The sequence below is a fragment of the Hemibagrus wyckioides genome, linkage group LG23, assembly GCF_019097595.1.
Source record: "Hemibagrus wyckioides isolate EC202008001 linkage group LG23, SWU_Hwy_1.0, whole genome shotgun sequence".
Classification (NCBI taxonomy): Eukaryota; Metazoa; Chordata; class Actinopteri; order Siluriformes; family Bagridae; genus Hemibagrus; species Hemibagrus wyckioides.
In genome coordinates this window covers 7,008,836-7,021,629 of record NC_080732.1, presented here as the reverse complement: position 1 = coordinate 7,021,629, position 12,794 = coordinate 7,008,836, and the positions used below count along the sequence as shown (strand labels likewise).

General features: G+C 38.2%; 1 protein-coding gene across 2 annotated transcripts in view; it reads right to left on the bottom strand.

Moving 5' to 3' along the window:
* The window catches only part of neto1l (neuropilin (NRP) and tolloid (TLL)-like 1, like), a 99,012-nt gene that overhangs the window by 15,546 nt on the left and 70,672 nt on the right, over positions 1-12,794 (bottom strand). For both annotated transcript variants that reach the window (XM_058375788.1, XM_058375789.1), the window contains exons 7-8: positions 10,104-10,332; positions 614-727 (exon numbers count right to left, since the gene is read on the bottom strand). In XM_058375788.1, the coding sequence (XP_058231771.1) occupies positions 614-727; positions 10,104-10,332 (343 nt within the window). The remainder of the gene's footprint in view (positions 1-613; positions 728-10,103; positions 10,333-12,794) is intronic.

Genomic DNA, 12,794 nt, shown 5'->3' with positions numbered 1-12,794 from the left:
AAGTATAATAATAATAATATAAATGTCAGATCTAAACACAATGAGACAATGCAGATAAGGAACTTCTGTGCTGTGACTGATAAGTGGCTTATCAGTCATCCAGTCCAATCTTATTTGATTAGAATTCTAAGCTATCTATTCCAAACTGGCAACTTGATTCACCTTTGGAGAGGCAGGAATAAATCCTTTATACTCTAGGCTTAACCATGGGAACATTACAGTGAGAAACTGAAGACAGGTCTGCCATTTTCTCACCAACTATCAGCCTAATAACGACGTGAGTCTTAACTGCCTTATAAAACTCTAAGTACCCTAATACAGTACATTTCTAATGCACACCTAGGAGAATTGTATCCCTAACATATTCTACTGTGTACTGGATGATTTTACGGACAAAATTAAAACTTCTAAAATGCATGCTTATTTGTATATATATATATAAATTAATATATACTGCACATTTACAATGAAGTGAAATCTGATCTGATCTGATTAATGGAAATCATTAAAAAAAACGATAGGTTTCCTAAAATCTTCTTGATAGTGTTCTTGGTGATTGACCTTGTGGTCTAACATGAGGACGTGTCATTTACAGAACAAACGTAAGACTCACCTTTGCAGTGATTTTCGTCCCAAGGATACACACAGTTCTGGATCCCATTACACACAAGTGAGTTGTTGATGCACATGTTACTGTGGCAGAAGAACATGTCGGCCTCGCAGGGAGCTGGAAAAGAAAAGAAAAGTTAATTAAATGTCATACAAGGATGGTATAAAATATTTTCAAATTAAAGTAAAAGTACTGAGATGAGCAAATCTCTCTCTCTATCTCTCTCTCTCTCATATTTGCCAGGTTGAAAGGATTTTTGCTCATATTTTTGGTTAATTACTCTTCAATATTTACATGCACCTTTGTGGCAACTTTATTCTGTGCAAAATAAAGTCAGCTTTATCTATGGTAAGATTCCACATTCTGGGAGTCATTGACTCAGGATTTATGAATCATCAGTGTAATCTAAACGTGCATGGTGTTTTATTCTGGGCAAATCTTGTAGTGTGGATGGTTTGAGTAAAGAATAATAATAAAAACAATAAGTTATATCTAGGTTCTGTCACATTAGAAGTAGCCTTTATTTGTCACATATACATTACAGCACAGTGAAATTCTTTCTTCACATATCCCAGCCTTGGAGGTTTGGGTCAGAGCACAGGGTGAGCCATGATACAGCATCCCTGGAGCAGAGAGGGTTAAGGGCCTTGCTCAAGAGCCCAACAGAGGTAATGAGCCCAATAGTGGTAACTTGGGAGTGCTGGGGCTTGAACCCCAGATCTTCTGGTCAACAACTCAGAGCTTTAACCACTTGAGCCACCCCATTACATAAGGTTTGTATAATCTGGCTGTGGCATGGATATGAAAATGGGCATCAAATATGTACACCAAATATATACAACACCAGAGGGCTCAGAGCACTGAGATGGTGCCTGGTTACTTCACATATTGCTCATTCACATGTTGCTCATTTATACTTACAACATAAATGCAACCCTCCTACAGTCAGGAATGTGGGAGTCAGGAATTGGCTTATTGCATAAACATGTCTGCATTTTTCTCAATACCGCTCATGTTTCTGGTTTGTCTTCTACAATCACACTGCCAGTATTTTACAACCAGTATCTGCAAATGTTCCTGAAGATGAATGTCAGTGATGTTCACTAGATACATTCACTGTTTATTTTATTAGGTACAACTGTACGCTCATGCCAATCAGGTGACAACGCAATGCAGACTCACTGAAACCGGACAGTTAAAGACCAGAGAATATTTTTTCCTCTGGGAGAGCCTGCGCCCATGTAGCCCATTCACCTCACTGTTCGATGTTTTGTGCATGCTGAGATGCTTTTCTGCTTAACGTGGTTGTAAAGAGTGATTATATGAGTTTCTACATCCATCCTGGCAGCTCAAACAAGTCTGGCCATTTAACCAACAGATCTGTCATTCACTCAATATGTTTTTGTTTTTCACACCACTCTGCCTAAACTTTTCCGCTTTGAGTGAAAATCCCAGATCAGCAGTTTCTGAAATACTTAAACCATCCCATCTGATACCTACAACCTTGCCATGTCAAAGAGATCACACTTTTTCTTAATTCCAATGTTACTGTAAACTTTAACTCAAACTCTTGACCTGTATCTGTATATATATATATATATATATATTTTTTTTTTTTGCATTGCGTTGCTGCCACATCATTAAATGATTACATAACTGCATGATTTCAGGTGTTCCTAATAAAGTGGACTGTGAGTGTATGTAAGAATACAAAGCAAAACATTTTCTAGCAAGATGAAGGAGGTCTTCAGACTGCATAGCCTTCAGCACAAAGCTCAGACATCTTCTGTCATAGTGAATATTAAGTCTCAAATCATGTTCTTTGCATCTGTTTAACTCACATTGGGAAGGCTGGAATGATGTAGTGTTACATCAATATGCCGAAAGCACTGGGAAATGAAATGAATCCTAGATACTTCTGTTGCACAGAGAGGTTGTAGCGTGTCGATGAGAATTAGTTTCACCAACATAGTTGCTTCTGGCTATAGGTGGTCCTGTTTTTAAAAACCCAGTCCTGTTTGCTCACACGTAATATACCAGTAATATGTTCTGACTAGTTGGCTCTATTAACCAAAATATAAACAAATGAGTCAAAAAAAAAATAAAAATAATAATACAACCAGACTGAGCAGGGTTGCATGATGACACAGTTGGTAGTGTTGCTGCATCACAACTCCAGGGTCCCTGATTCGATCCTGAACATACGTCTGTGCAGAATTTCTGTTTCCTCCAAGTTTTCTGGCTTCCTCCCACCTCCCATAAACAACAGCAGGTGGACCAGATATGATAAATTGCCTCTAGGTGTCAGGATTATGTAGAGGCAGTGGATGCAAGTGCAGATTTTTATTAATACAGTGTAACACAAATGACCAAAAATGTGAAACAAAAACCAAAAAAAAAACAAAAGCAACACACACACACACACACACACAGCAATGGCAAATGCTTGACAATGAAACATACATAAGTAGGAGATAAGTTGGGGTGCTGAAGTTGGGGTGTCACATAGAATTGGTGTGAGTATTCGTTGAGTTCAGTGTCAATTCCGGCATAACCATGGCACTAGGTTCGAATGTGTGTGTGTGTGTGCATAGAACACACATTGGTGTCTTATCCAGGGAGTATTTCCTGCTTATACCCAGTGCTCCCAGGACAGGTTCCAGATAGTGAGGTAATGCCAACCCTTAGTAGAATAAAGCATTTACTGAAGATTCAGATTCAGTACAATATGATTTGTACAGCAATCAGCAATGGTCGTAAAGCAGCTTTACAGGAATATAATTTTTTTTTAAATTTATCCCTAATGAGCAAGCCATAGGTGATGGCGGTGAGGAAAAACTCCCTGAGATGATATTAGGAAGAAACCATGAGATAATCCAGACCTCGAAATGGAACCGATGCTCATTTGTGTGACACCGGGTAGTGTGATTATAAGTAATTTCCTTTCTATAACTGTGTACTATATGGCAAAAAGTGCAATTGTGTAACCAGGAGATACATTCTGGTTATAATATAATATATTGTTGAGGTTGTCAATTGTTGGAGACTTAAATGCAAAACTGATCAATTACACCATTACGTTTTTGTTCCTGGGTAGTGAATGACATTTTCCAATTACTCTTGATAGAAAATGATAAAAATTAAGCCACTTGAAGTTTGGGTTTGGGCTTTTAAGAGAACAAAAACCTCAAAATTAGCCCATTTTACTAAAGAAAATTGCCAAAAACTAACCCAAACTTTCATGGCTGGGATTTTTCTCTTTTTTTGGGTTATAAAGAATGGGGAAATAACACTTATTTCCCAGGAACAAGAAAAAAGTAAAAATAGTCCAAAGCCATCTCTATAAATGAAAGAATGCATTCAATATGGAATGTGTCAGTAGTACAACACAAACCAACCTCATCTAATACACTCCCTTGTACACTGCACAATTTAGTGTACAGTACATGATTTGAGACCTAGCTAGATCAATACAGATAAGAACAGGAGGCTACTTTGAGACATAGACCCAAATAAAATTCAACAGACAGTATCATGGATGGCTTAAAACCAAAATAATGACTGTGCAAGTATAACTGAAAAAACACTGCTGTTGTTTTTAAATAGTATTGTTCAGATTTATTAATAAATAAATAAATAAATACAATAAAACAAGTTAAAGTTTGGGTTCAGTGCTCACTTCATGCTTAAATCTGAACACAGACTAGATTTCAGTTTCATATCTGCACCTCAATATCTGACACCCATTATAGGTGCATTAGGTACAGTATGAAGAAACGAGCTCTAATGATTAAATGGGTGAATAAGATTGGAATAATTTTACTAATCCAGCCCCCAATTCCACCCATGTACACAAAGCTACTCCTCCAAAACTCCCCCATCACTTTCAAACTGTTTAAAGCTTATTAATACACTTGTTCCAAAACAATGGACAACTTACACAATTTTTTTTTTTTTTTTTTTATAGCATTTTTAGTATTTTCCACATTAACTACGAAATGAAAAATACTGACTGCTAAATTCTGACCTGTAAGAAGTCATGTTGCACTCTTTAGTCTTGCAGAAAGCTTTTTACAAATTCTGAGCCATGTTTTGATCACTTTTTCTTGGCGCACTGTGTACTGAACCTTGCCTGCTGTTGTTTACCTGCGCGATTTGGATGTTCCCTTTGTTCCTGTTTGCCATACAGTGATTATTCACCTTGGCCTGTTTGACGACCTTGATATTTGGATTGTGATTCGGATTTGTCTGCCTGCTTTGTGAATAAACCTCTGTACAGGAACACTGTTTGAAATGTGCCTGAGAATCATTCAGCTTTGATGGTGCTTAGACGCTACTGCAGTCTTTACTGTATTAATATCATCTGATTAAATCAGGTGCTGGATGCAGAGATCTTTATGGTGTCCCATCAGTGTTTCCTTGATAAAGAAACATTCCCTTCCACAGTGTTGTTTATCTGTCTGTTCATTTCTAGGAGTAGATTTTATACATCAAACTCTAACAGTCTATAGATTTTAAACCTGAAGCATTCCTCTTGACTTTGCTGTAAGATCACACTCTGCAGAGATTGGCACTGACAACCAGCACATCCTCCTTGTCAGTGTGAGGAAAGCCCAAAGGATCATGAGGCTCCAGCCAGCTGAGCCACGAACTGCTCTCGCTGCTACCATCAGGCAGACGGTACTGCAAGCATCCTGATCGCACACCAGCCGGCTGTGGGACAGGTCCTACTTGCCGGTCATCAGACTGTTGAACTGTAACTAATAACACCACCATAATCACAACCCACTCTACCGTCCATGCACAGCAGTTTAGCACTGACTTTATCATCTTTATTGTCAGTTACACTGTCCTCTGACTGACGAGATGAACTAACATCAGCCTCTAAATGTCATGGCTATACTCTGCACAGTGTCCTGTATGTATACTGTGTATAGTGTCTTTGCGTATTAAATGTTGAATATTGTCTTGTGTGAATACTGTACATCCTATGTTATTGTGTATATTATGAGTTGCATACTTGTATTTTAAACTGCACTAAAGCACTTAAGATTTTCACTTGTGGTTAGGGTGAAGAGACAATTTGATTTGTATTGGTCTGTTTTTAAATGATTGCTTAAAATGACTTTGTCTTCCCTTTGAATTGTTTTGTGCCGCCCTTATTAAAGGATCATGTTACCGGAATACCACTGCTTTCTATACTCGTATTCGTCTATTTCCCCCTAGGTTTTCTATATTATCCACAGTTGACTGCCTAATAATAGTGATGTCAGTAGGATTTAAATCTCTTTTCATCTATACCTAAAGCGAGCAATGTGGCAGGGCTTTATTCCTTTAATCTGTCCGATTCTGTAACTCATACAGCTGCAGAGCATTCTGGAATTTGGAGTCCAGGGTTTGCTGTGTCCACTACGTCTATAGTAGATTTGCTCATTAATATAATATTGAATGTTGTTGAAAAACGTTGGGAGAATAGACGCTCTTGCTGACAGTGAAACCTGAAGGTTTTTTTTTCTTCCATTGAACTTCACTTCTAACTCCGCTAACAATGTGCTCCTGTGATGGAAGCGTTGAAGAAAAATGCCAACTATAAAAATACAGAATCATCCAACATATTAGCAAAAGAATGACTAAAATACTTTTATAGTGTTTTTTTTTACTTCAATATGACAAATTAACACAAGGCTACGGTATGATTTAACTAAATCTCTGTAGCAGAACTACAACCAAATGAGTGTATAGTATATTTGGATGTTAAAATGTGTTTGTGTTTACAGTAGGGCACTAGGTAGGGTATATATTAACTATAACGTTGCCATGCTGTACCATACCGTCTGGTGGAAAATTGCTATTAGTCATGCTCCCTGAATGTTCTAGTGCTTTCCTGCTCAGCCACATGTGAATCGAGTCAATCAGCTCATTAACGCGCCATTCATGAGGACAAAGACGCAGAATTAGCAAACTCTAATGTAACAATTTTACTCTATGATGAGCTGTATCAGGTACGTTCGAGCAGGAAACACTCAGACGAGTGCAGGCAGGAGAACGAACGCAGCAGGATATGAGAATGGGGAATTACTGCATTAAGCATGTGCATTTTTAGCACATACTGAGTTTTGAAAGAAGGACTATCTTGAAAGCGACTCAGGACTCTATGTCTTTAGTGAAGTATCGATGTTTTTACTCCAGAGGAGGATAATAATGACAGAGTAAATGAGGATGATTCATTGCTTTAGACCCGACATGCTCATGGTTTTTAATTAGCAGATTCGTCTCTGCACCAGGTGGCGCTGCAGCTCTCTGCTGAAAAACTGCGGACAAAGTCAAGAGTAACTTATTTATAATCTTTTATAATAAACTAAATATTAATAAAATGCTTAATGCTCATTAATGTGCATAAATTAAAAAAAATAATCATTATTATTGATAGGAGTGTTTTGGTAAAGGAGATTTGATTTCCACCCAAGATAAAAGTGGCGATCTGACAGAAAAAGGACATTATGATTTTGATATCAGTGTAATGTTTTATACAGTGTCTATAAAAATAATTTGTGAAAACATTAAATCAGCTGCTTGCAGTCCATTTTTAGTTATTATAATTAAATTATATATAATAATTGTAATTAATAAAAAAAAAATCCCACAGTATCTCAGAAAAACATATGACGCATCTATCGGTTCTACAGTAATTTACAGGGACTCACACGGCAGACACTCTACATAATCCAAGACTAATAATAAACAAAGGCGAACAATTTTACTTTACCGTATGTCTTTTCAAGAGACATTTTTAAAATCAAGCCAACGTTAGCTGTGTCTGCCTGGTGGTACCAAGCTGCTAGCTGATGAGGTAAGTGACAGCTAACATGCTAGACTTATAAATATAAATACTCATATAACATATCTTTACACTTTATACAGTTTATCTCCAATATTTATAAAACAACACCTACTGCACGCTTCAAGTAATTCTGCCTGGAATGATAAGTTTAACTTTGAGATATCAGTCATGTTAACTACCAGGTTCTTGCCCTTTCAGAGGTTAACCATAAGGAGAATGCTTCCATGGTGGGACAACATACAAAATCTGTAGCTGTACACATACTGTATCAGGATGCTTTTATTCTCACAGGTCCACAGCGTATCTGACCTGTATTTCCGTTACTCCACATAAAAAACACGAAGCAAGGACAGGTACATTGTGGCACCAAGGATCAGGGAACAGAGCAGCAAGGGAGCAGTGCAGATTGAACCCTAGTGCCCCCGACATGGGAAACAAAGCACTGAACCGACAGCTCGAAACACCAAACACTATACACACTGAAAACCTGACATGGTTCAGAAAGCCAGGCCAGGAACATGATCTGCTCAAGCTCAGGCCTGTCAAAACTATAAACTATGCAGCCAGTGCCAACTGAATGCTTTATTTAGGAAGTTGGGAACATAATCATACTCGAATTATGACCAAAACAACCATCTGAGCTAGATCTGCTTCCAGCATCACCTACAGAGAGAACAATCCAACTGCTGAAAGTGAAGCTAACATGCTGTGTATTATAGACTGCAGGCTGCAAGAAGACAGGACTAGTGTGCTGCGGCATTAAGATGTGGTGCTGATGTTTTAAACTATTTATTTTATGGAATAAATTAGTAATTCATCTAGCTCTTGTTCTGTATACTTCGCGCCTGATTTGTTTCCATGGCATCACAGCCATTTCCAAAAAAAATGGTTTACTTCATGCACTTGTGAATCCATATCAAACCAAAAATGCTATTGAACCACATCAATTCCAAACTCATATGGACTAAGACACAATCCTATTCTAGAAATGAATCTGACTTTGGCTTGAAGGTTATGAGGACATATCACAATATTTCAGGGCATTTCCTAGGCACAATCGCACATACACTCACACATCCGTGCACAACAGATAATTTAGAGATGTTCAGCATAAAAAAACTATATTCATGTGGATGTGTGATCCAATTTGAATAATTCTACAGGAAGAAAAGATGTGGAAAAGATGGAAATGAAGAAGGGTGGAAGGAAAAAATAAAGAAAAGGGTGAGGCTGAGTGCAGTTTTCTTCACTATAGCCACATGTAGGTGTGTGCACTTCATAACACGTCAATTAAATATTGGTTTGGGGTTAAGAGTGATTGTATGTATGCATATGTCATGTGTCTATGCAGGTGTGTGTGTGTGTGTGTGTGAAAGAGAGAGAGAGAGTGAGAGAGGAAAGAAAGAAAGAAAGAAAGAAAGAAAGAAAGAAAGAAAGAAAGAAAGAAAGAAAGAAAGAAAGAAAGAAAGAAAGAAAGAAAGAACATGTACAATAATTTAATCTTCCATTCATTAACTGAATCAGTCTTGTAGATGTTCAAGCTTGTACATACACATACTGTATTCCTTCTCCTCCTCTTCATAATTGTCCTCCTCCTCCTCATCATCATCTGTTGCTGTTTGTGTTTGGCAGAATTATGAAGGTCATGACTTAATACCATGACGTCTCACCCAAATGAGCCAAGCCGGTGAAACCCTCTGTCCATTTTGTGAAAGTAAAATATTTTGGCTTGAGAATCAATGCCACCTCACACTGTAACATGGCATAAAGGAGTATGAATTGGGTCAGTGACAGCAGAATCAAAGTCACTGCAATGGTCTGTGAGGAGCTCAGTTTGTCAATGAAGCTCTTTGTTTACCAGTTAATATATGTCTCATGGTCAGGAGCTGTGGATGACCAAAATTGTGAGTACATTCAGCAGAATTGAGGTTCTTCCTAACCCTAGTAGTTTCTTTCACTGAAGAAGAACCACTGCTGCCCTCTGGTCAGATTCTGGTAGAGGTGTATTGGGCATATCTCATTAGTGCAGGCAAGACCCAGGACCAGCTGTAGAGATTATATCTCCAGTTGGCTTGGGAACATCTGGAATTCACCCAAAAGAGCTGAAATATGTGGCTGGGAATTGCGAAGTCTGGGCTGACCTTTTCAGCTTGCTGCCAACTCGACCCCCCAGGAAAAATGGAAAGAAAATGAATGAATGAATTTTTCAGCAACCTAAATGGTTTCTCCTTTATTCCTACACCCCTGCAATGTTGTCTAGAATAGGAAATGAAAAAACACCATCAGTGGCCACACTTACAAATATGTATATATACAGATTTCTGAGTAAGAGCTCTTGTGCTCAATTCTTTTTCCTGACAAATCTGTGTGGGTGAATTTCAAGCATGTTCTATGAAAAAAATCATTCAATCGTGCTGACCATGCAGCACGACTATTGGAAAACCACAGGTTTGCAGAAGATTTTTATAGCAGCGGTCATGATTACAGCCTCACACAAAACAGTACCATTAAATTCACTCATTACAACTCAGTTTCAGGCTTCGGCAGTTAAATGCTGATGAGTGTTAAATGATAGTGTGTTTTTAATGGGAATATCAAAAACAGATTCTAGATTAAGCAATTGAATGCTCTGTGTGTGTGTGTGTGTCTTACGTTCTTTAAAAGTGGTGTAGAGAATCCGGAAACGACTGCGGCGGCTGTGCTCGTCGGCCCACATCCGCACAACACCCAGTGCAGTTCTCAATGTCACGTCACTAGCCACCGTGCTGCAGAATTTACACTTCAGATCCTCAACGGAGCCGCTGCCATCGTACACAGCCACAAAATTTCGCTTGCACTCGTTTGAGTTCTGCATCTCATAGTCCAGGAACCGCAGGTAGATCTGAACATAGAGAGAGAGAGAGAGAGAGAGATTACATCTTGTATATTTACACTTTAAATATTTTCTATCCTTTGTATATCTAAAACCTCTACCTTTTGCTGTTATTCAATTTTTTTTAGCCAGCTCGGTAAACACTTGAGAACTAGCTCGCATTGTGTCACAGACTGATTTGCATCACCAAATTAGTGAAAGAACTAAGACAGTCAAAGTATACAATAATAACCACAATAATATCTATTTTGTTTATCACCAACATGTATCATTAGGTCTCCTGGCGATCCAGTGGCAGGATCCCACACTCTTATTGCTGTGGCAACCCCATACAGGGAGCAGCTAAAAGAACAACAACAAACAACATATATTACTAACTATTACTAAGGTCTAAGCTGGACTTCAGACTTTATGAACACATTCCCACAATCAACCTAACGAACTGTTTCTTCAAACATTAAATTCACTGCTTTAATGCATCTTAAACAGCTAAAAACAAACCTACTGTTAGAATGACACCATAACATAACCCTTACCCCTAAACACTTCTCTCTCCATCGCTAAGAGTGCGCTAAAAACAGTGAGCTCTCTAGCTTCTAAATGAGTATTCCACACTCGAGCAAGACCAACTAATGGAATATTTGTACTCCTACGGAGAAGTGTGTGTTGCACAGAGGCAGACAGTCATAGACAGGTCAATGGTCTGACTTGTGAAATCTCTAACCTTTTAACTCTACTGCTGTTCCATTGTCATAGTGATAAAAAGAGTAAACCACTTCAGCCATATACATGAGCTAGATTAGGAACTTGTCAATGCTGAGAGAAGATTTTGTTAATGAGTGACATTCCACTAACAAATCTGTCATATAACACTGAAATGAGCTGTTATTTGGGGCAAACTTGATTTTAACAACAGACATTGTCACAAAGCTGCGTGACAGAAATCCCAAATTGGTTTTTCATACAGAGCTTAAACATGAATTGCATGTCAGAGGTTTTGGAGAAAACACAGAGTATTAATCACATACAGTTCTTCTCTGATATTATTTCCTCTTGGCTCGGCCTAGTTGAAAACACTGAGCTTCTCTTAGAGCTTAGCTCTAGGCAAATGGCTAGCTTGAAAATGGCATCCAGGGAAACATTGCTATCTCTACTGGCCAGTTTTGTAAACATATTCCTCTTAATTTCACAATGAAAAGCAAGCTGCAGTGTGTTGTGCTTTGTTTCAGGGTGAGGAGATGTTCTCCTACTTCTCTGCCATCAGGTGGTTGAATAAACATGTTGCATTGTGCCACTTTGGACTTTATAATGAATAAGGAAACCTTCGTGCCTTGAGGAAGATGTGTTATACATGTTGGATTGAGCAACAACCAAACAGCTGTGGGATTGTGACACAGTGTACAGCTTTTGTAGTTGGTTAATGAGAATTCATTAAGTCTCGTGAGGGTCTTCAGAGTTCAGTGAAACCTGCTGCATCCATGATGAGAAATATTTCATTACAAAGAGTAAACAGATGATGCAGTTACAGAATAAAATTTTATTAAAACCACAAAAAGTAGACAAACCAAAAGGACAAGGCAGATATCAAAGCAAGGGAAAGGCAGAAACTCAGGCAAGTGGCAAACAAGCATAAACAAGGCTAGGCAAACAAAACCAACAAAACTAAACAGGGAACCTAAAAGAATTAAACATCACAGGCAAATGCTGCAATGAGACTCTGCAAAGCCAGAAATCCTGGGGTCTTGAAAGGGAATTTGATTTGGTACAGCTTGTGTGATTTGGTACAGCAGTATTGGATAGTTTAGGTCTTTGGTCTAGTTGACGTTTGAACAAAGTGTGACTTGCTGAGGATCATGGGAATTGGAGTTTGTGATGGGGGCACACACAGACATGACAGCCAAACAGTGGCAATGAAAAAAAACCCCTGAGAAACCTCTTGAGAAGTGATCCTGATATTTCTCTTGAGAAGAGATATTATATTCACTACAGTATGCATTACGCAGCCATAGAGCAAAAAAGGGCAAGCCGTGCTAATTGTGTGTAAAGGATATAATATGCAGTTAGAAGTGCAAGTTTGTGCTTTGTTAAAAGAAAAGACATAGCAAACAAACCTAGAGGTTCAGACAATTCTCCAAAACCATTAATGGGTAAAGGTTCAGGTTACTGGCAATCAGGGCAAGGCTAAAATGTAAAACTTGAAGCCAAAGTACAATTAGAATTGGATAATTAGACAGGCAAATATACGGCTCAATAACATCACAGTCTAGACAGCTGGAGCAAGATGTCCAGTTTATTTCAAGGAGTGTGTTAAAGATGAACAGATGTGCATGATCAGAAGTCTTGGATTGGTAGTTGGTATGGGTTTTGTGATAGTTACTTATTGTTCTATGAGCAGACACAAATGGTGTAATGAAATTATTATTATTATTATTATTATTATTATTATTATTATACTCAAAGTTACATTTTGA